This window comes from Aquila chrysaetos, chromosome 19 (assembly GCF_900496995.4).
Source record: "Aquila chrysaetos chrysaetos chromosome 19, bAquChr1.4, whole genome shotgun sequence".
Taxonomy (NCBI): domain Eukaryota; kingdom Metazoa; phylum Chordata; class Aves; order Accipitriformes; family Accipitridae; genus Aquila; species Aquila chrysaetos.
The window spans coordinates 26,629,024-26,652,078 of NC_044022.1; the positions used below are offsets into that span (position 1 = coordinate 26,629,024).

At 55.1% G+C, this 23,055-nt stretch overlaps 1 protein-coding gene and 1 long non-coding RNA gene across 2 annotated transcripts; both read right to left on the reverse strand.

Moving 5' to 3' along the window:
• Positions 1 to 1,818: 1,818 nt before the first annotated feature.
• LOC115353527 lies at positions 1,819 to 21,023 on the reverse strand. The gene is made up of 3 exons (XR_003927598.1): positions 21,012 to 21,023; positions 14,531 to 14,534; positions 1,819 to 5,217 (listed from the first exon to the last, which is right to left on the reverse strand). It is a non-coding gene; the product is annotated as an uncharacterized LOC115353527 (long non-coding RNA).
• Positions 5,735 to 7,864, reverse strand: TPBGL (trophoblast glycoprotein like). The gene is made up of 2 exons (XM_030043070.2): positions 6,262 to 7,864; positions 5,735 to 6,069 (listed from the first exon to the last, which is right to left on the reverse strand). Exon 1 carries the CDS (start codon positions 7,818 to 7,820, stop codon positions 6,747 to 6,749), a length of 1,074 nt encoding a protein of 357 aa, XP_029898930.1. The 5' UTR covers positions 7,821 to 7,864; the 3' UTR covers positions 5,735 to 6,069; positions 6,262 to 6,746.
• Positions 21,024 to 23,055: the final 2,032 nt, after the last annotated feature.

Genomic DNA, 23,055 nt, shown 5'->3' on the forward strand with positions numbered 1-23,055 from the left:
TGCTGGTAGGGGCTGAGGGCTGCTGTCCGTGTCAGGGCAGCAAGAAGCGATGAGGGTTGCTGCTTCCCATCACGTTATGGGGAAAGCTAATGAATAATTTCTATGTGCATGGAGCATGCCAGAGCACCAGAAATCCCTTCAAAGGGCTTGTGGTTGGAGGAGGACTGGCAGCCCCCAAAACCTGGTCCCTGGGGTCAAGGGGAGGCCTTCATCTGTGCAGCTCCCCAAAAGGGAAACTGAGGCACAGAGCAAGAAGGAAACACCACCCAAAAGCCCAGCGGTACAGCCAAATACTCAGTCCATGTCCACTGAGCCACCAGCTCTGGTCCATGGGTGATGTGCCCTGCTTATGGGTCACTGACCAGTGGGATACGGCGTGCTCGGCAAAGAGGCGGCAGCGATGCTTCTCCCTTGATGCCAACGCCATGCCAGCCGTGGGCAGCTCTCGCTCCTGCCGAGCAGGGAGGGATGAAGCAGGAGGTGAATCCCACGGGACCGTTGCTGCAACCTCGGTTCCCCCCAGCCTTCAGGGTGCTTACCCTAATGGCACGATGTCAGGCAGTGATTGCTGCACCGCAGGGGTGTCCCCTTGTTCTGTAAGGGACAGGGACCTGGGTAGGACCAAGCTGAGCTCCTGGGGTGCTCGAGGTCCCCAGCTCCTCTCCTTTCCCAAGCCTGAGCTATCTGCCAGATGGCCGCAAGTGGCGTATGGAAACCCACCTCTAAGGCTGCCGGTTTGGACCATCCCGAAGGGAAGGGCTGCCCTTCAGCTCTGGAAACCTGTCCCATGGGGATGGAAAGGGACTGATCCTGCCCATGCAGAGCAGCATCTCCACGGCTTTGGGATGCAGGTTCTCTAGTGGCACATTAGAGATAATCTGGGTTCCTCTTCGTGAAGAACATGGAAACCTCCCCCAAAAGGGCATCACAGAAAGGTCCTTCTCAGGGGCTTCCTTTGAAGCAGGGAGGTTTGTGCAAGTTGTACCATGATGGGGAGGGAATGGAGCTGTGAGCAGATGTAACGTGGCAGCTTTACCGAGACCTGGGCCAAGGACTGGGGCCAGTCCCACCGGTGTAAAATTGCAGGAGGGGGAAGGACCAGAGAGAGGGAACTGGGTTTGTGTCTATCCGAGCTGAGGATGTGTCCTCTGAGGCTGAGGAGCCTGAACAATTAGAAGTGATGAAGATCATCTAAAAATAGTAATTGTAAATGTCAGGCTGGCGTGTGCTTGGGAAACGTGCTGGGAGGATGGAGCGGCTCTGCGGGGTTATCTGTGCCCGTGCATCCTTATGCAGGATGAGGGACCAATACTCATCTGCCCTGGGTTGATCCTGCTCACCCTGGCTCTCTGAGAGACCCCCCAAAGCCCCAGAAACTGGCTGACATGGATCATCTTGGACATCCATGGCCAGAGGCATTTTCTGTGCTGTTTTATCCTGACAGGAGCTGCAGAAGATCCCAGCACTGCTTCGGATGGAAGGTGAGGTGGGAAGGGATAGGCTTTGGGGCTGACACCAGTCCCTCAACATAAATTCTTTCTCAGTGGCTTTTGATAGGGGAAAACTTCAGCAAAGACCCCCCTGTTGCCCACAGTAAGCACCATGGGATGATCCCAGCCCCGCAAGTTGGATGATGCGTTGCCAAAACCACCTAAAAGATGCTCTGGTCCTTGCTCTTCAAGCAAATGATGGGAGCCTGGTGGCACAGAAACACCCAGCAGACACGTTATCCCCTTCGTTGCCTCCACCCCTGCCAGCTTCTCGCCCCCATCCCCAGAATCCCACCTGTCTCCAGCGTGCCAAAAACTTGCTTAAAACAGCTGGGAAAGCAGGTTTATTTTGAAAAAAAAAAATAATAATCCAGATTGGGGCAGATTAGTGGAAACATGTCCTTCCCCATCTGCCCGGGCTGTGCGGTGCCAACTCCCTGCAGGGCTGAAGACACGCGATGAGGTGAAAACCACCCCGAGAAGGAGGACGAGGTGGCTCCATGCTGGGGACCTGGTGGCAGGGAGGGCATGAGGTCGTGGGGCTGCAGCCCGAGCTACTGGGGTTCAGACCCTTTTGGGGGTCTGGGGAACTACCTCCCCTCCATCCCAGCTCTGATCAGTCCTAGGTGCCCTGCCTGCCCATCCCTGCCTCTCCGGGTCCCGGATCTGCCCGTCCCTTGCCCATCCTGTGCCTGTCCGTCCCTGCCTCAGCGTTCCTTGCCCTGCCTACCTCTGTCTGTCCCAGCCCATACAAGCCCTGCCTGTCCCTCTCCTGCCTGTCCCTGCCACCCCGGGGGGGGTCACACCGCTGTTCATGCTGGGGGCTTTGACCTGCCACCCTGTACCCTGGCTGCGTCCCCCCAGCCCCTCTCCCCCAGGACAGGTCTCCTCCAGCCCCCTGCCTGCCACTGAGGGCTCATCACTGCCCTGAGTGGGTCAGTGCTCAGCCACACCGGGAGCCCCCGTCCCCCAGTATTATCCCAACACAGCTAATGAGAAGCACTCACAGATAAATAGGTGGGATCCTATTTAATCGTGACTTTTTTGGCAAGGTGCAGGGGTCACCTCTGAGCCAGAGGAAGGACAAATAGAGCGGCCACTGTCCCAGGCTTGGAGGTCCCAAAACTGCCCAGAGTTTTAAGTGAACCCCGCCAAGGCTTTAAATCCATTTCTGTGTTTTTTTTCTCTCAAATCCTTTCCTGCTATCAGAAACTTAGCCCTGCTTGCTTTGTGCCTCAGTTTCCCCAATGCACGAGGATGACAGCTCCCACTTGCTCTTCCTAAAGGAATAAATGAAAAGCAGAGGGTTTCTTCCTTCCTCCAAAGGTGGTTTGGGTTAATCCCTGCTAACAGAGGAGGAGGATGAAGGAGCCTGGGGTGAAGCTTCACAGGGTTGAAGACACTTGGGCAGAATTACTTGTTATTAATTCTGTGTATTTTTGGAAGGGGGAGGCAGCCAGTGGCTGACTTTCTTCCCTGCCCAAGTGCCGGGGTGTCGCAGCCCCTGCGGTCAGCAGGGATGAGGATGGTGCTCCAGCCCAGTTATTTCCACTTGACAAATCCTGACAAACTTCCACCAAACTTTGAGGAAAAATGCTTCTTAAAGCACACCTGGGATGCCCTGGTCCAGCAACACGAGCACAAACCCACAAGGACGTGTGCAGGGGAGGATGGATGCAGGCAGGGCAGGCAGCGTTGCCTGGCCCAACTCCGTCTGCACCCACATCCACCTCCTCGGCTAAATCTCACTGCTTGCCTCTTGGCCGGATCGGCCCCAGAAACAGCGGAGCTCTTTGGGATATAAGGAAGGAAAAACAGATCTGAAAGACCATGCCGGGTTGGAAAGCACTGGCAGCTTATAAGCATTTCATATGCAGGGCATATAAATAGACATTTTTGGGTTTTTCCCCTCTTTTTCTGTGATGAGCCACTGCAGAGGGCTCTGAGCATCCTTTTCTTGATTCACACCACAGGTGCTGTTTATATCCTGCATTTCATTCGGCTCAAGGAGCTGTCAGGGTAACTTTCCATTTGGGTGGCAGCTTGCTGCCAAAGTCTCGGGGTGCTGGGAAGTTCGCATCGTCCTCGCCGAGCCCTTCATGGAGAGGGACTGCACAGAAATGTGATGGCAGCTGGGTTTCTCTAAACGCACAGCTGTCTTTGGGAACCCAAAAAGCACATTTTGAGTCTCGGCTTGGTGACAAGTCTTGGTTTTGCTAATCCAGAGGTTCCCTAATCCTGCTGATTTGTCATGCGTGGGGTATGCGCCATGCAGAATAATATAAACGTTAACAAGCCACAAGAATTATGCTCCTACAGCTGGTTATCTACCCAACCACCCACATCTGACTGCTCGCACGTCACCTTTGCTGGGCTGACGGGGCTTTGCCTCCCCAGAGGGAGTTGGAGCACGCAGCCCGGGATCTCGGTGCACCCAGTGAGGATGGGGAAAGTGATGCTCCGAACCTCCTGCTGCTCAGTGTTGAAAGGAGGAGTGTCCTCGTCCCTGGGGACCAAAAGCCACTGCATCCCTCCCTTTGGCCTCAGGGAAAGCTGGAGCAACCGGCTGCCCACGCCAGCCATCCCCTTTGCCAAAGGGCTTCGGGGCCAGGATGTGTTTGGCCACTTTTCTGTCTGCTTGGAGGCAATTTCCTTCCTATCATCTATCACCAGGCACCGGCAGCCGCTGCCAGGCGGATGCTGCGTTCCCTGGTCCAACAACCACCCATCTGCCTGCAAAGCCCTCCAGGCACTTCTCCTCCTCGCTGCAAGATGTTAAATCTCACCAGGACTTCCCAGCACTGTACCCACGAATTGATGCTGCTCCAGTGGAGTCACAGCCCGGGACGCCCCACGATGCTCAGCAGCGTTCGCTCCCGGCATGGTGTGCTCTGCCAGATGTGGCTGCCAGATGTGCAAATCCACCCTGTTGCCCTTTCTCTTGCTCAGGGGCTGCGTTTTGGCTGCACTCAGGTGGGAAATGGAGGGAGGAGGTAGGAAAGTGGATGAGGTTGAGGGGCAGGCTGAGATTTCTCCCCCATAAACCTGCCCAGCAACTCGTTGCATGGGGTGGTGAGGTGGGACCAGAGCTCACAAGCTCCTAGGATGAGAAAACCTCAGGAAAAGGTCCCCAAAATGCAACAAGTTTCTGCCGGAGCAACTCATCTCCAATGAGCTGAGCTGTGGGGGTCTCTAGGGCTTCACTGGGAACTGGGACAGAGCCAGGAGCTGGCTCCAGTGGGGAACCAGCTCCCTGCTCAGCAGGACCAGCCCAGAGGACCCAGGAAACTCATTTTGACTCCTAGTGCCATATCCCTACCTGAATACAGCCCAGGCACACAGCTCTGCACCAGCTCCCCTTTCCGGGCTTGCCTACTTTGATACTGGGCTTGCAAGGGGAAGAAATGCAAAGGGAGAAAATGCAATAGGGGAAAAAGCAAAGGGGTAAAATGCAAAGGAGCCTGCACCAGGTCGCATCCTTCCTGGGGCCTCCAGGAATGCCTGGGATGGAAATAACTGTGCTTTCCCCCAGCAGAGCTTTCCACCCAGTGCAGGAGCTGAATACACACACGCAGGCTCAGGGGACCATAAATCCCACAAAATTCTTATTTACAAACCCAACATGCTGGGTACCTGCTGCTCCCTGCGTCAAGGATCCCAAAGCACCAGGCAAACACCGGCGCTGGTGCCGGCGCGGCTGCAGGGCAGAGAGGATGCAGCCCTGGTCCTCACGCCTGCCTGGCTCGCCCGTATCAGCCTCCCGGTACAGAGAAAGGCAAACATAGATGTATCAAAATGCAACACTTAAGTTTTCAGCCCAGCACCGAGATTCAGTATTTTAAGCTTAATTTTGGGAAATGTTGTGAGTCACAGCCCTGTGCTGCCTCTCCCCGCATCTGTAGATGCTCAGCGCTCCAGTGTCTCATGAATTAGGTACCAGAACACACAGGAGATAAAAACTGCTTTAGAGACCTATTACCTGGATAATCTTCCTGAGTCCCTGCCCTGGTACCAGGGAAGTATCAGGACCAACAGAGCCTGAGCTCAGTGCACAATGCAAAACCTCTCTGCATCCCTGGCCACCAAACCAGCCCAGGAAAAGAAGTTTCTAAGCACCAGCAAAACTACAGAGGAGCCCACAGCTGCCTTCCTCCGGCAAACCAACAGTGATAAGATCGCCTCAGCCAAGGGGATATTCAGAAATCATTGCAAGAAGCTTGACAGAAAATAGACAATAGAGTGGATGCAGCTTTCAATATATTTGCTCTAGGATATAGTAACAGGCACGGTTCTAAAGCAAACACGGGCGAGTGAACTAGGTCGAGAGCTTTTGCTTCACTCATTTTGAATTACAAAGTGCTGAGACAGCCTAGTCTAGGATATATTTTAGAGTCAGAAAAGGGCTGCCCCCGCATGCCCTGGGGAACATGCACGCAGCCAGCGGAGGCGTTTCCTACACAGCTGCATCATTTTGTGCCTGGAAAGAGCTGGAAATGTCATCGAACAGAACCAAATGGATAAATGGGCTCGGAAAAGCACATCGCTTCTCAAGGGGAGCGGCAGGACGGTGTGTTTTCCTCTGTGTTTGGAGAAAAAAAAAAAAAAAAAAAAAAGAAAAAAAAAGAAATCAAGTTTTGCATCTGTCAAATAGAAATCTAATAGGAAAGAGAGCTGTACATGGTCAAAGTCAAGTCCAGGCTCCAGGAACATCCAGGAGGACAGTTTCAGGTATTGCCCGCTGCTTCCCGGGACGTGCCAAGCAAACACTCACGTGCGTGCGGTGCCGAGCCCCGCCGGCAGCGTGGCATCCCGCAGTCCGCCGAAGAAACCTGCCGCTGGAGAGGAGGCGCGGGAAGCAGCTCATAATCCTCCCGGGAACATCGGGGCTCTGTGTGCCGGCATCCCGCGGGGCCGATCCGATGCGATCCCCCCTGCCCGTGGGCACTGGGATGGGGCGGGGGGGAACGGATCCAGCCTGGTCCCCTGTGGGAATCAGCGCTACGGGGTCGATTAGGGCACGGGCAGGGAGAGCCGGTCCAGAGCCCCCCGGGGAGGGTGCACCCCACTCTGAAGCACCCCAGCACCCATCCCCGAGGCCGGCTCGTCCTCAGAAACTAATTTTTGGCGGTGCCATGGCAAGGGGATGGGAACGGGGCTGGGGCGAGGTGGATGCCGGGAGCGGAGGCGTCGAGGGGCGGCATGGCGGGTGGATGCCGGGGATGCCGGAGGGGCGCGGGTGGGACGCTGAGGGTGCCGTCAGAGGCCGGGGGTGCCGATGGCGCTGGTGCAGCGGGGATCGGCGTCCTGCTCGTAGCGGTAGTGGTAGCCCTCCATCTGGTCGCGACAAGCCTCGCGGAGGTTGTGGAGCCAACGCTTGATGCCGCGGCGGTTCAGGTAGAGCACCATGAGGAAGACGATGCCGATGAGGGCCAAGACGATGCCGAAGAAGACGTAAGAAGCCGTCTCCAGCCGACCGGGCTCGCCGCCCTCGGCGGCCGCGCACGCCAGCCCCTCGGGCCGCAGGCGCAGCAGGGTGGCCCCGCGTAGCGGCGGCGGTCCGGCGCAGCGCAGGCCGCGGGCGTCGGGCACGCGGGCGGCGGCGGCACGCAGCCAGGCGAGGAACGGGCGCAGGGCGCAGTCGCAGCTCAACGGGTTGGCCCCCAACGTCAGCCGCAGCCCCCGCAACCCCGGCGCTTCCAGGCTCCGCAGCTCGGCGGCCGCCAGCCGCTGCAGCGAGTTGTTACGCAGGTCCAGCTCCTCCAGGCCGGCGGGCAGCAGGGCGGCCGGCAGCGCCCGCAGCCCGTTGCCCGCCAACTCCAAGCGCCGCAAGCTGAGGTTGCGCAGGGCCGGGGCGAGCTGCTCCTCCAACGGGGCGGCCAGCAGCGCCTGGTTCAGCTGCAGCGTACGCAGCAGCGGCACGCCGGCGAAAGCGCCGGCGGCCACCGAGAGCAAAGGGTTGTGGCTCAGGTCGAGGGTGCGGAGGGCGGGCAAGCCTTGCAGAGCCATGTCCTCGATGGTTTGGATGTTATTGTGGCGCAAGCGGAGCAGGCGGAGGTCCGGCAGCGGGCGGGCGGCGAAGGCGGCCGGGCGCAGGACGCTCAGGTTGCTCCCGACGATGCTGAGGTTGTGCACGGTGACCGGCAGCTCCCTCGGTGGTTCCTCCAACCTCTCGTACCGGCACTGGACCAGCTCCGGGGTGGCCACGCAATAACAGGCGGACGGGCAACCCCCGGGGGCGACGGCGGGGGGCACGGCCAGCGGCAGCAAGGCGAACCCCAACCAGGGCAGCCAGCCCCCGCTGCCCGCTGCCCGCTCCTGCCTGCGGGCCATGCTCGCTGCCCGGGCATGCAGGGCTGGGGGGGGGGCGAAGGGGAGGGGGGGGTAGGATGGGAGGGGGGGCCCGGGGGGAGTGGGAGGGCGCGGATGGGGGGTGATGGAGGGGTGTGGGGGGACGGACCTGCCTCCCTTCACCTTCCCCCCCCCCCTCCTCCTCCTCCTCCTCCCCCGCGGGGCTGAGCTGCCTCCGGCGCGGCTCCCGCACACGGCGGCTCTGCTGGGAGCGCTGGCCGCGCCGCTGCCCAAATCCGGCTGGGGGGGGGGGAGGAGGAGGAGGAGGAGGAGGAGGAGGAGGAGGAGGAGGAGGAGGAGGAGGAGGGGATGAGGAGGAGGAGGAGGAGGAAGGGGGACGGGTTGGGGCTGCCTGGCGCTGCGGGCTGGGCGGAGGAACGCCGCGGGCTGCTGCCGTCGGGGGCGGGAGGGGGGGGGGGGCTCGGGGTGTTTTGGCACGGGTCGGTTCAGATCGGCTCGGTTCAGCTCGGCTCGGCACCGTTCGCAAGCCCCATCGTGCCCCCGTCGCTGCGGGAGTTGGGGGGGGGGGGGGGGGGGGGCTGGGGTCTGATGCGGTCCCCTTCCAGCCCGGGGAGGGAATTAGGGGATGTCTCCGTCCCCATCAAGTCCGGAGAGGATTTAGAGGGGGTACCCTGGTCCCCTTTCAACCCGGAGAGGGATTAGGGGATGTCGCTGTCCCTTTCTAGCCCCGGAGAGAGGTTTGGAGCTGTACCGGTCACCTTCCAACCCGGGGAGGGGTTAGAGGACGCCGCGGTCCCCATCAAGCCCGGGAGGGGGTTGAGGGCTGTCCCGGTCACTCTCCAGCCCCGGAGAGGATTTGGGGGGGTGTCCAGGTCCTTTTCCAGCCCCAGAGAGAGTTTTATGGCTGTCCCGGTCCCCTTCAAGCCCGGGATGATTTGGAGGCTGTCCCGGTCCTTTCCCAGCATGGGGGCAGTCGGGGGCTGCTGCGGTTCCCGCCCCCCCCAAGCCCTGAGGAGGGGATGGGGGCTGTCACGGTCCCTTTCCAGCCCAGGGAGGATTTGGGGGCTGTCCCAGTCCCCTTCCAGCCCCGGTCCCCATTCCCCACCCTGCCCTGCCAGCCGGACACCCCGCAGCATCCCTGAGCGTTGCAGCCTGGAGAGAGATGCAGGCAGGGTTGTCACCGCTGCCTCCAAGTTATCACCGCTTTTGCTTTTTGGGACTTGGTCCTATCGTCCCTCGTGGGTCCCCATCCCCTGCCCTGCTGTGTGGGGAGCCATGGGGTCCAGCCACCGGGATGACCCACGCTCCTGGGAGAGGCAATGCTGAGGGACGGAGAGGTCATTGCTTTTATTGGACCAGCTTGGAAAAAATCCTGACCGGCGTTGGGCATGCAGCGCTGGCCCGTTGTGCACTCCCGGCTCTATTTTCTCTTTATTGTAGCTAATAAAAGGTATTACCTCTGCTGCAAAGCCTGCTTTGGTCTCACCGCCATCCTGGGGGGCTGCCCAGGGCTTGGGGGGGCACAGGCTGCTGTGTCTAACAGCAGCCAGAGAAATCAAGGAAGCTTGTGGGAGGGGCAGGGGGAGAAGAATAGATTTGGGAATATGTCAAAAAATTGTGTGCCATCAAATATTTAAGTGTGGGGCAGCATCCACTCTCGCACCAAAGGAGAGGGAGTGGGGAGAGCCAGGTGTGCACAGCGGGTCGTGCTGAGCCAGCGCTGCAGCACTCATGGATGGAGCCTCCTCTCCCCCAAAATAGCACTTTAGGGCCCATTTATCACATTTAATTGCTATATTTAATGAATCAATAGCGCTCTGAAAAACAAGGCAGATGGTGGGCCAGGTCCACCGCTTTGCGTGGAGGTCCTGGCAAGCTCTCATCCACCCGGCTGCAAAAATCCCGGCACCTTTTAGTCCTCCTCCGTGGCTCCTCAGAGAAGGAGCATCTGCCGTAAAAACCAAGGCTGAGGCAGGGCACCTTCGCTCCCTCTCCAAAAGCCATAAAACACGGCCGGTGAGTGACATTAGAGGTTATGGGAGAGCACGAGGCTCTCTGCAGCTGAAAGGGAGCCGAACTCTTTGACTTTGAAGGGTGGAGATGCTCCAAGGTCCGGAGGGAATGTGAGGTCTAGTGCCGTACTGTGGCGGGGTGGCTCTGGGGACATGGGGACTCTTGCTTGGTGGGACCATGGTGCCTTCCTTGCCTGTTGCAAACGCCCTGGACTTCCCCAGGGATGGCTGCTGTGGGGCCTGGGGAGAGGGTGATGAAGTCCCAGCATGGGAGCTGGATGCAACCGTCATCTCAGCAAAGCTGTGAGCCTTTGGGGAGCTGGGGCTGTGCCAGCATCTGCAACTGTTCCTCCCCTGCACCTTGCTGTCCTTCTGCTCCTCCTTTTCACCTTGTGGTATCTCTGCTCCTCGTTTCAGCCTGGTCCAGCCCAAAACCAGCTCAGGACCTCTGTCATTTCAGACACAGGAGTGGAGGACAATTTTTTCCCTCTTTCTCTTCACAGCCACTGTTTTCTGGCCTCTTTTCAGTTGGGTCATATCTTTCCTGAAGTGCAGAGCCCAAAACTGAGCCTCCAGGCACCCCAAGGAGCAGAAGGACAGCCCCATCTTCCTCCAGCCCCAAAAGGATGGGTCGCTTTTGGATTTATGGTCTCCTCTTGCCATCCATCCTATTGGTCCTGTGTGTTCATCTCCTCTCTAGCAACATCCATGTGTCTTTGCTGGATGGCCCTGGATCAGTTTTCCACCCTTTTTACCAGTCTGCAGTCTCAGTCCTGACATCTTGGCATTGACCACCAGGTTGATGCTCTTCATTCCCAGTTGTTAATGGTCACACTGGATCCTGCAGCCCCTCAGACATGTGCTCCCCTTCGAGCCCCTGTTGGACTTGGATTGGGTTTGGGTCCTCCTACGCCATCTACCCCAGACCATAACTCTGCATTTGAAGCAGCATCGAAGTCTTCTTGCTGTTAAAGGCAAGGAGATCTGCATCACCCCAATGCCGGGAGTCCATCGCCATGTCGCAGGACAAGATTAGGTTGGGCTGATGTGATTTATTCTACAATTTAATACAGACCATTACTTATCACCTCGTTATCTTCTGGAGGCTTCCAAAGAGAACTGATTACTTGCACTGTGTCTTCAGTAACCAGTGTAAAGCCACCTGCTCTGCAATATTGCTTCTCTTTTCCTCTCTTTGATGATGGCCCATGTTATTTTTGGTTTTGCAGCCTGGGGATGTGCAAGCATGGCTCTGGTTCAGAGCTGAAGCCCTTTGGGTTTCCCAGCTCCTCTCCCACTGCGTCCCACCCTGGTTCCTTTGCTACTGGTGCTGCTCCTGTTGGCTGATTGCAGATGGCTTTTTAGCGAAGGCTGGAACAAAAAGGCATTAAATGATTTGGCCAGCTCCTTCTCGCAGTAAGAACATCGTTCCTTCCTCCTCCATCCCTCCTCATTTTCTGCTGCTGCAAAACAAGGCTGAAGGCTCTCCTCCTCCTCCTGCCCACACCGCCCTGTGGTCTTGGGCTGTGTAATTGTCCATGTATTTTTGCTTGCATTTTACTTGCGGTTTGTGGACAGCGTGAAAACCGCAGCTTTGGGTGTAAAGCATCTCATGGTTCCAGAGTTTCCCTGCCTACACTTCCACGAAAGAGGAGGGCTGAGAGCAGTAGGGCATGAGACTGTGGACGGTGCAGAAATGCTTCTGGTGCTCGCCAGCCTTAAAATGGCAATTAACAGTGTTAAAACCACGACCCTTTGTCTCCTCCGTCACATAGTCATGGGTAGAGGGGAAGATCTGAAGACATAATAGATGATTTAAAAAAAAAAAAAAAAAAAAAAATTCATTTTCTGGCCTCTGTGCCTCTCCCGGGCACATTTTCAAGTCTTACTCCACAAGTGCAAAGGCTGAATTGCTTTTGTAGAGGGATGCTCTTGCCCAGCCTTGTGCTGCCCCAGGCGTTGGTGTTGGGGAAGAGTTGATGTGCCGGTTGCAATATCGTCGTGAGATGTGTCGGGATGGAGGGGGAAGGAGCAGAGTGGAGCTCACCACATGCAGCAGCTCTCTGCCTCCTCTGCCCTCTTAGAGGGGGCATTTCCCCTTCTTCTGGCTCCCTTTTGTTTGTTTTTTTTTTTTGCTATTCCTTATAGTCCCTTTCAAGAGACGGTTTTCTGCCCTGGCCACATGCTTTGGGGCAGCATGAGAGCAGCCCTCTTGCTGCTAAGAAATCCTATAATCTGTAAACTGCAGCATTTGAACCCGGCTCTTAACCTTTGCTCAGCAAACGCCAGCAGCAGCTGAGCACAGCCTCCCTTTAAGATTCATGCCTGGGAGACTGGAATTGCTCATTTCTCTGTGGAAGGATCCTTGGAAAAATGCTGGAAAATGAGGAATATTTTCTTTTGACAGTTTCCATATGAAGCTGTTGGAAATGACACTTCTTTCACTTTGAAAAATCCTCCCACCCGTATTTGCAAGGGATGTGGCACTGAAGTGTGAGGTCCTGTTTCAGGTTTTGCTTCGTCCCAGATGATTTCTCTCCCTCACTTGCACCCTTTTGGGATTGCAAAAGGTTTTGTAAAAATCTGCTTTTAGCCCAATGTGGGACAGTCCCCAGGATGCAGGAGAATGGGAGAATAAGTCCCAGATTTTGTGTCTGGGATGGTGCAAATACACGCTGGGCGCTGGTGCTGGGGGCCAGGCTGGGACTCCGCGGTCCCGTGGCCAAGCTGTTTCCCCATGACCCAGCAGAAACTGCCTTCCCCCCGTCCTGTCTGCTCAGCACGAGCAGATAAGAAGTGGGAAATGAAAGGCAGGCCAGGACGGGCAGACAAAACAAGGCGAGGATGGCACGTCCCCGCGGGCTGTGGCTGGCCATGGTTATTGCTGCAGGCACGAGCTCGTCCTGGGGATCGGTGGTAACCAGCAGAGACCCACCGCCAGCTGGGTGTTCACACCACCTCCTTTTCTTGCTCCACAGCTCCTGTGTCCATATGTCCCAGCTGGTAGTACCCAGATCCCGTATGCCATTTGGTGAGAGGATGGTGAGGGTCATTTTGGTAGCGCAGCCAGCATCCATCCTGCAGGGTCCCAGGCCACCACGCTTCTGCTAATTGATTCATTGGCATCCAGGCAGCCAGGTGGAATTGGACCTGCTGAGCTAATTGGTGCATATTTTAAGATGGTATCAAAGGTTTTGCATTTAAACATCATGGACTTGCAAATGCAGCTGCGGGTGGGCAGGTCTGCTGGGGCTGGTCGCGGTCATCGTGGTATGAATTGGGCTGTAATGACTTGGGACCCGCTGGGCACGGGACCTGGAGTCATCAGAGTGGTTTTTCACCCCAAATAAATGAAACCCTGCAGTGCTGGGTTGTGATGGCCAGCTCCCTTCACTGTTTTGTAGCCCCCGGGTTGAGAACAAGGGTGCAGATTAATGGGCGTCAGGGAGCGGGTGCTTTGGGTGCCCACAGCCAGGCTTGGCTTTGCTGTGTACCCAGGACACAACAGATGCACGGAGCAAATGCTACACCAGCCCAGCAGGAAAAAAAACCACCCATGGAAAAGCCACAAGATGCAGGAGGGTAGAGATGGCCCCTCCGGCTCGTCAGGACTCGGGTACAAAGGCAACAGCTCAGCAGAGCCCGTGTTGTGTTTAACCACTCTATTTATACCACGATATCCGAAGGAGAGAGGACCTTTTCCCCAAACGTCTGCAGAGCACCGTGCATGCTAGTAATGCTCTATAAATACATTAGCAATAAATAATGAATAACCTGGATGGGCATTAAAGTGTAAACAGGAGGCGAAGGGCTCTCTCCCATTACCGGTCCCCTGAGACACCGGAGCAACCCTCTCTCCGACTCTGGCTTGATGCAATTCCAACTGCCGAGTCACAGCAGCGACAATATCATAGATCAGTGGCTCCATAGTTAAGAAAAACAAGCCAAAAATAGTCCGGAGGGCACAGTCTTCCTCCCGATGGCATGCTGGATTTGCTTGCATCAGCGTTTTTGCCTGCGGTGCTCCTCTGCCTGCGTGGGCTGACACTCCCAAGGAGTCAGAGTCCTCTCCATGGCACTCTCCATCCCCGGAAAGCTTGGGAGCCCCCTGATTTGGGAGGCTTTATATCCCTCAGATGTAGGAGAAGTGGGGAGCTGTGCCAGCTGGATGTGGTCCCCAAAAGTCCCTGCCCTGTGCCTCAGGGTGGCCCCATCCCTTGGATGGGGGGGAATTGTCCCCATTGCAATGGGGTCAAATGGGATCATTCCAGCAGATGGTCCCAAGAGACAGCACGGACACTCACCTGAGCTGCAGGGAGAAAAAGATTAAATGAATTTATGGATGTGACATGGGATCATTTGGGGAGGGGACTCTTGTGCTACTGAGGTTATGGGATAATCGTGGGCTGGGGCTGATCAGAGACATTCAGTCTGTGTTTGCACATCAGGGGGTCCCACGCTGTTTCAAAAGGGTCCTCACAGTCCCAAATAAAAGCAAACCCTCTTGCTACCAGCTGTAAATGATTCGTCTCAGGGTCCCCAGTCCTCCTGGTGAGGACACCTTGGTTGGGGCTTGGAAAATGGGGCTGCCGGCTCTGAGCCCTTCTCCTCCTGCTACCTTACTCTGCCAAAGCTGGGCATTAATACATCAACCGGCTGCAAACAGCTCCGAAGTGGCTCTGCTTCAGGAGAGAGGAAAGGGATGAGCTCTTTGTCTACCTGGCTTTCATGGGAGCCTCACGCTCAACCATGGTGGTGTGAGTTGGGAGCTGTGCCAGCCCGGCTCCGGGCTTGCAGGGTCAGCAAACCCAGCGCGTCATGGTCTGGTTGGGCTCTTTTCTCTGGTTTTGCTCTTGTCCGTGGCTCTGGCAGTGAGCAGGCTGGCCAGCCAGTGGGTCCTGTGGCCCCACGGCAGCCCTGCAGCAAGTCTGGGGTCAGGAGGTAATTCATGGGGTGGGACGGCAGCATCGGCTGGGAATGGGGCGATCGCAAGGTTTTTCCCCTTGCAAAGGGGTGATGCTTGAGGTCTGGCTGGAGCTGGGAGCTGCCGACGTGGACACGCAGATGTGATGCATGTCAAGGATCTCATAAATTCTCCACCTGATAAAAAGAGCTGTAGGGAGCCGGAGGGTTTGGGGACTAAGGAGCTACGTGTCTTGGAGGAAATTGCTTTGCTGGAGCTTCTGCTGCCCTGTGTTTGGGGTAGGCTTTACATCTCCCCATGCCGTGCAGCCCCCCAGCCAGTGGGAGAATGCAGTGTGTGCTGGAGGTGGGAACACCAAGCTGGGACCTTGGCTGGAGGAGCGGGCTGCCCACCTCCATCCACCCCTCGTGAGATGGGTCTGTAGCAGGACCTGGACACAGTTTGGGGAGGCCCCATCTGGGATGCTGCATGCAAGCCTGGAGGGGAGCCGGAGCAGAGAGGAAGGTTGTTGGACGTGTGGTCGGGGTCCAGTTAGTCTTAACCCACCTCTGTGTTGAGAAGGATTTCTTAATCCTGACAAACAGACCCCATTTGTGTATTTGAGCTGCCAAAAAAGTCCCCATAAAATCTAATGTGCATTTTATCTACTGGATCTCTCCCACCCATCACCAAGACTGGGGCCAGTCTGTATCGGTGAGAGTGCATATGTTTAATAAAGCAGCATAAGCCATTAACACACAAGAAGGATAATAAATAGGATTGCTGGGCTGCAGCGGAGAGCCACCTCCATCCATCACCGATTCCCCCTCTCCTGGTGTGGCTAAGGTGGACGATAACAGTGATGCTGTTTAATTATCTTCCCGACACTTTCTGGTTGCTGTGGGATGGGTAATTAGGTGATGGGCTCCAAAGTGCTCGCCTGTTGTATCGTCTCTATCCTCGTTGCAGAACTGCCCCCACCCCCGGCGCCCTTCAGGCCTGTTTATCTTTTTGTGTTGCCTCGGACAACTATTATTTCAGGCTTTTCAGGGTGTCAAATCCATTTCTAGAGTTTAACGAGTGGGTTGGAAACCACGTTAATGACGTGGTCTGCTGGGGAGGGTGAGCGGGATGGCAGTGGAGCTCACGGAGGAGCGGGGAGAGCCGACCTTCCGCTACCCCGTGCCGCTCGGGGCTGAGCTTTGTACCCAGGCGATGGCTGATGCGAAGCTGCTTGTAGCATCCCAAATTATCAAGTCAAGTGGAAGCCGAGGGAGTGATGCAATTAGAAAGCAAGCAGCTGACGGGCTGCCGCGCGCTCCCTCTGCAGCTCCAACATGTGCTTCCCCTCGATATTTTTCATTGCCAGCCAGCTGAGCACTTGCTACTATACCAAGAAAATAAAAAGCTATAAATTTTCCCGAGCTTGGGACTGGAGGGGGGAGGCACAATTACTCATATCAGAGCTGACAATTAATAATGGAGACATGACAAATTACACACTCACCTGCAATAGCGCATGGCACCTTGAGAATATTTAATTAAAGCTCAGTGCTGCGGCTCCCAGGCACCCTGAGCATGGAGCTGTGAAGTCCTGGTGTCGATGCCGGACGGCAGAGCTGAACTCAAAGCTCCTCCCATGGGCATGGTGAGGGCAGGACTGAGGGACAGGCATCCTTGGGGACAGGGCCATCACCTGGGGACATTGCTATGGGGAAACATGCTTAGAACAACCTGTTCCTGGGGGTCTTCCCCCTCCATCCTTGCAGGATGGGGGACGGCGTGGAGGAGGCTGATCCTGGCCACCACGAGGCTGTGATGATGATGATGATGATGATGGTGATGGTTGTCCCTGCTTAGGGTCATGGAAATTAGCCCTTGGAGCTGTGAGCGCAGATGGGCTGGAGGCTGTTGTGAATCCTTTTCCTTCCTGCTATGGGAAATTAAAAAATAACCATGGAGGATAAGAAGGGGAGTGGGGGGCACAGGGGAGTCCTGCGGCTTCCCTCTCCCCTTTCTCTGCCTGTTCTGCGTCTGCTGGGTCATGGGGCCAGGGTTTAGCTGTCCTAGTTTCAGCTGGGATAGAGTTAACTGTCTTCCTAGTAGCTGGTACGGCGCTATGTTTTGAGTTCAGTATGTGAAGAATGTTGATAACGCTGATGTTTTTAGTTGTTGCTAGTAGTGTTTAGACTAATGTCAAGGATTTTTCAGCTTCTCATGCCCAGCCAGCGAGAAAGCTGGAGGGGCACAAGAAGTTGGCACAGGACACAGCCAGGGCACCTGACCCAAACTGGCCAACGGGGTATTCCATACCATGTGATGTCCCATCCAGTATAGGAACTGGGAAGTGGGGGGGGGAATCGCCGCTGGGGGACTAGCTGGGTGCCGGTCGGCGGGTGGTGAGCAATTGCACTGCGCATCATTTATACATTCCAATCCTTTCATTATTGCTGTTGTCATTTTATTAGTGTTATCATTATTCGTTTCTTCTTTTCTGTTCTATTAAACTGTTCTTATCTCAACCCGTGGGTTTTGCTTCTTTTTCCCGATTTTCTCCCCCATCCCACTGGGTGGGGGGGGAGTGAGTGAGCGGCTGCGTGGTGCTTAGTTGCTGGCTGGGTTTAAGCCACGACATTAGCATAAGCCAGCGTAGTCCCGGCTGGGCTTCCCTTGGTGGTAGCCACCCAACTTTGGTGTTCCTGGAGTGCTACAGACCTGCAAAAACGTTTCTCTATCTGCCCCATGCTGCATCCCACAGCATGGGTGCAGATGTTGGGTCCTGCCTGTGTCTGTTCTGGGGGGAGGCTCTAGGGGCTTCTCCAACCCAGCAAACTGGTGGCCAGTCCCAAACTGGGGTGCAATGAGCTGGGGAGTTCTCTGCACCCTGCCTCCTCAGGGTATTTCTGTATTCCAGCTGCTGAAATACTGTGGTAGGACCTGGTTTTGCATTATTCAGGTGGCATAAGTGGTCTTCTGAGTCTAAAGGGAAAAAAAAGGCAGCTGCCATGGCCATGCCGAGTGTCCCTCTTGCAGAAGGTGATCGGGGATCACCGTCACCAGTGACAGTCCTGCTCTGGATGGGGACCGGGCAAACGCGCCTTCCTCGGAGACAAGGAGAACCTAATGTAAGACCCCTGCAAAGGAGAGCATGAGACCTAAGTGTCTCAGAGACCCTAAATGATAGCTCAGACTTTGTTCCTCATCTCCCATGGGCAACAGGATTTTCATCATATTCGGGGCTACCTTGGAGTTGGGAGGGATGATGATTGTGTAGCATCCAGCAGCTCACCTGCGATGAACCTGGGCTCAGCGCATGAGGTTTATGGCGAATTCTTCCTAAGGGAGATTTGATGATGATTTCTGAGCAAGGAGTGACAACAGAGCTAATTGCAATGTTTAAAAACTCCTGCCTCCTGCCTGCAGAAGGGATGCTCGGGGGAAAAGCGGAGGCCAGCGATCAGCAGGATTATAAATAACTTGCCATGGGGACATTCCACCTTCCCTTCTGTGGCACGGTCATAAATAGTTTGCTTTGGGAAGCACCGGTGCATTAGTGAGAGCTGTAAAACATCAAGGGCTTTGGCTTGGCGCTGCTGACTGAAACCCCAGCAAAAACCCGGGGAGAAAAATGAATCCCATTTTCTTTTATGAACCACAGTGATCTGCCGGCTAAAAAGGGATTTTAGGAGACTCACAAACTAAAGCCCAGCAAGGACAGACCTGCCCTGGAGTTTCACCCAGGGGATAAGTTGTTTGAATGAAGGTGATGCAAAATGTGTCCCAGCAGAGCAAACCATGAAGCCACCCCAGGTGTTGTCCCACATTGCAAGGTGGCACAGAGAGTGACCCACTGGTGATGCTGTGGCCTTGGACACTCTGTCCTTGGTGGCATTGAGAGGAAGAGGAGGGGTTCAGAAGGGCAACAGGATGGTTTTGTGGATGCTATTGGGGAGCTCCTCCCCAAGGAGCAATTTGGGAGAAAGGTGCAATGTGCAAGTGGAAAAGAGGAGGTGTTGGACTTGCATGGTCGTGGGCAGGACTCAGCCCAGCAATGCCAACTCTTTCAGGGGGATAAATGCTGCCCCAAAAGGGTGGCTGGGGGCCTGGGTTGGTCACCAAGCGGTTGCAGCAGAGCTCTGGGTGGGTGTGGGATGGAGAAGCTGCCCTGCCACCCCACATGGACAGGTCTCGTGGGGTTGTGCTTGGAGCAGCCAACACCAGCCAGAGGTGTGGTGAGCTCGGACCTTTTCGCCTTCAGTCTGCAAGATGTCAGTGGCAGGACTGGGGCTGCGCACTATCCATGCTTGGAGAACTTTCCATCCCCATCCATGGTGATGTCTCCAAGCCTCCTCCAAGTCTTTTCCTGACCTTTCCGCACCATCCCTGGCCAACGTCTTTGTCCTTCAGCCCAAATTGCACCAAGAGATCCCATTTATGAGGTCTTGAGGAGACTGTGGTGGCAGCCGGTGGGCTGGAGAGCCCTGACTGGTCTCCTGCGCCCTTGATAGCTGTCACCCTTGTCCACGTATAGCAAAAACCGGTGGGGTAGGAGGTGTTGTTGGACAGAGGGCTCCCAGCTGGGTGGGGAAGGCGCTTGCAGCAAGGCATTGCTGTTGAAAGCAGCGGTGTGACTCAGCAGAGCCAGCAACCTGATATTTCCCGCAGGAGCATCTCTAGTACCATGAATCAAAGTCACGAACAACCCACAAGGCAACCGCCCTCCAAAGCTTCCTGAGCCTGGGCTGGGGAAGAGCTCTGGCTTTTCTCCCTCTGCTGCTCCTCATGCCTTGCACCCAAGCAGGGTGGGCTTTCCTATGCCACCGGAGAGACCTGTGCCACCGCGGGGTGGGCAGCAGAGGTGGTACCTGAGCAAAATGCTTCAGCCAGAACATTTTGCAGGAGAAAATGCAGACAAGGGAGGTGATAACATCTGGTAAATGATCCTTCTGTTATTGCTGTTTTATTGTTGTTTAATGGTTGGCATATAAAACCCCAACAAGCTTCATCAAGGTTGCGATGAAACCTTCTGAGAATCAAAGCAAGGGCTGCTCTGAAACTGCTGCGTGGGAGGGGGAGCATGGAGAGCCCCCAGCTTTTGACTTCTCAAAGACATTTTCTGAGTCACCTCCCTGGAGGACCTCTCTGCTAATGATGTGGGACCTGAGGGAGATGTCATCTCCACAGGGTCCCTACACCAGGGAGGGCAGATACCTCCCAGCAGCCCCCAAAAAGCTTTTACGCTGGGCTTAGGATAGAGTTTTTTTAAAAAAAAAACCCTGCTACATGGAGAAGATTTTAGGGATGAGCAAGTGGGATGCGATCACGTCCAGGGTTATTATTAACGTCAGAGCTGCTAGAATTGCTCGACTCTGGTGATGCACCAAGGGCGTGGGACCAGCTGTGCTGGGAGCAGAGCCAGCTCCAGTTGCCAGTATCCATCCTCACCTGGAGGTTGGTGCACATGGGAACGGGAGCAGGGAAGGCCACCTCCCTGTGCTGGCTGTTAGGGACACATGGCTGTCCCTGGTGTCTCGTTCTTGGCAGGGGGAATTATTTAGTCTTTGGCAGCCCTGCTCCTCTCCCAGCCACAATCACTTCTGCAGGATGAAAGATGCTCCTTGGCATCTTCTCCTTGGGCTGCTGTAGGGAGGGATGTGTGAAACAGCTATTTCTGCAAGAGGAATCTGTCCCTCCCTCTTTGCCCAGGGTTGTCCCATCCATCTACACTCCAAGGGTCTTTGTCCAGGTACCGTCAGGGTGTAGAATCCTGCTCAAGGCAACCATCTCCATCGTCTCTGTTGAGGAAGCATCTCCCTCCTCTCAAGCACTGACCATGCTAGTCCGTGACGTTTTTCCAGAGCAACCCACCCACACCTCACCATGGTCACCACTATCCCCAGGGCTGGAAGGAGCCACTCATCCCTGAAGACCCCAGGACACAGTCCCTGGAGGCAGCTCCCCGCAGAGAGCCAGTGGGTTGTTTACCACTGGCAGAAGTGATGGTCCAGCCATGGTGGTTCTTGTTTGCTGGTCTGAAGCCTGCAAAAGATTAGGAGAAAACAGATGGCTTCTAATTGGCAGTGCCAGCTTACTTCCTGCTCTCCAGATAAACCATTAAATTAAGGCTTAAATCAAACTTCATGCAAGTTAAGAGGCTGCTTGTAATTATTTCGAAATCTAGACAGACTTAAAGGCCTAGATTAAGGCTCTGTTTACTGTAAACGATGAAAAATGCCCGCTGTTTCCTGTAAGGCTGAGCAGCAAAGGGCTGAAGTGCTGGAGATGGGACTAGCAAACTCCTCAGCTCTGATACCCAAGGTTTTGGGGGAAGAGCCAGAGGTCATGGACTTTGGCCATGCTTTTACATGGTAGCAGACCTGTGGGGCCACCTCCAATGGGGCTATTGAGGACAATGCAGCTCACTATGGGACATGCCAACACAAGCAGGAGACTCTGGAGACCCATGGGGAGCGAGAGCTTGGTGGCAGCCAGGGAGCGGTCCAGGGCTGATCAGAGACATGGGATATTTTTAACTGAAGCTGACTTCAATCATATGCAGCTCAATTAAGATAAACAAAAATAAATGAGCTACCCATCAGCTGAGGCTGCTTAAAGGGAGTGATGCCTCTGGAGCGCCTGTGAGCATCCCCCGCCGGAGCAGCACGTGTTTATGGCTGGTCCAAGGATGCACAAATGCATAAACCCATGTGTTTGGGAAAGACCTGTGTCCCTGTGCCAAGGCAGGGGCATTTCCACCAGGCCATTTCCACATTTCCAGGGTGCATGAAGGACCCTTCCTGGCCTGACTCCAGGTGCATTTACATTTCAGAAAACCCAGGGGACATAAGCACATACCTAAAGGATTTTCCCAGGTGCTGTGCTTGAAACTTCAGACTTTGCTGGATCAGACCTTCAGTTCCTGACCTGTATGGATTTGAGATGTACACTGCATTTGGAGCTATTCGGTTGTCAGTCATGAGTGTGACTCCTTTTTCCCTTCCAGGCAACAAGTAGCAACCTCTCACTGAAGAACACCAATCCCCCCCAGAAGTCTCCAGGAGGTGAGATTTTTGTTGTTTGTCCTAGAAAAAAACAACATGCCTGCAACTCTGGCCAAGCGATGACTTCTCCCTTTCTCAGCCCATCCAAGCAGGGAAAATGCCCTCAATTCCACCCTAAAACCACTGAGGAGCTGCTATCTTTTCCTAAGATTTTGTTTGGGTGCCAACATTTAACCTCTGCAGGAACTTTCTCAGCTTGTTACCACTACGAGCAAAGCACAAACCTCCAGAAACCTGTAAAGAGGGGAAATATCTGGAGAATGTTGAGACTCATGATAAGGACCCATCCTTGAGGTATTAAGGCAACCAACTCACCCCGAGTCAGAGTGATTCAGCTTTTTAAGAACTGGGCCCAAAAACCTTGTCCAGGGTCACACTGGGAGTCTGTGGCCCAGGCTCGTATCCAATGTCAAGGTCTTATGTGCTGATAAAGCATGGGAGACGTTGAGCACAGCAAGTTATGGGAAATAAATGCTACCCCTTTCCTACTTCAGGTTTTGCAGCTTGTGGTTAAATGCCAAGATTAATTGGAGGGTTTTGCAAATGTAAAAGATTTATTTTGGGGGGAAAAGTGGTTTACTTGAGTATGGCATGAAATTTTAACCTTGATTGCTATGTGCTTGGCTATGTCTGTTATCCAACAGCGTTTAAAAAGCTATAGATGCTTTGATTTGTGCACTACAGCCCCCTCCTCCCGATGGCTGTGCAGGATTAGCCACCTATCCTGCCACATGCTTTACTCTCTGTAATGCCCATTAGTAAAGTTTCCTTTAATCCCAGATGCTTCACAAGCAGAGGGGAGATGCAAGGGGTAGAGAAGTGGAGCCGGAGCCTCATGCGTGGCTGAGGTCAGCGCAGCGTCCCAGGGCTGCTTTTCCTTTCCCCCTAATTGGGTTTAGGGGATAGCTAAATCTCATCTGAATCCATAATGCCGCACGGCAGGGGAAGGAGAGACATTGGGGTGGGCTGTGATCCTGCACCACCGCCCGGAGAGGTTTCCCACGGGAGGTGGCACCACGGGCAAAGGCCACCCAACCCTGCGGCATCTGGCATTCCCCCCTGCTCTCGTCGGCTGCCCCGTCCTTCCTCCCCTTTTGCTCCCTCGTGAACTTTCCTCCCAGGGCAGCTTTGCCGAGCCTTGTTTATTTGGCATCCCTGGCTGACAGCTTGCTGCAGCGCTAATCACTGCTCCAAAATGGCAATTAGATTTGTTGTTCATGTGCATAGTACAAGCAGCCAGATTTACCGTCCTCTGCAGCTTCGCATGCAGGCACTGCTGC

Bases quoted from the DNA above. Each gene is read 5' to 3' on its own strand.
- TPBGL (XM_030043070.2), bottom strand. From the start codon at position 7,820: ATGGCCCGCAGGCAGGAGCGGGCAGCGGGCAGCGGGGGCTGGCTGCCC.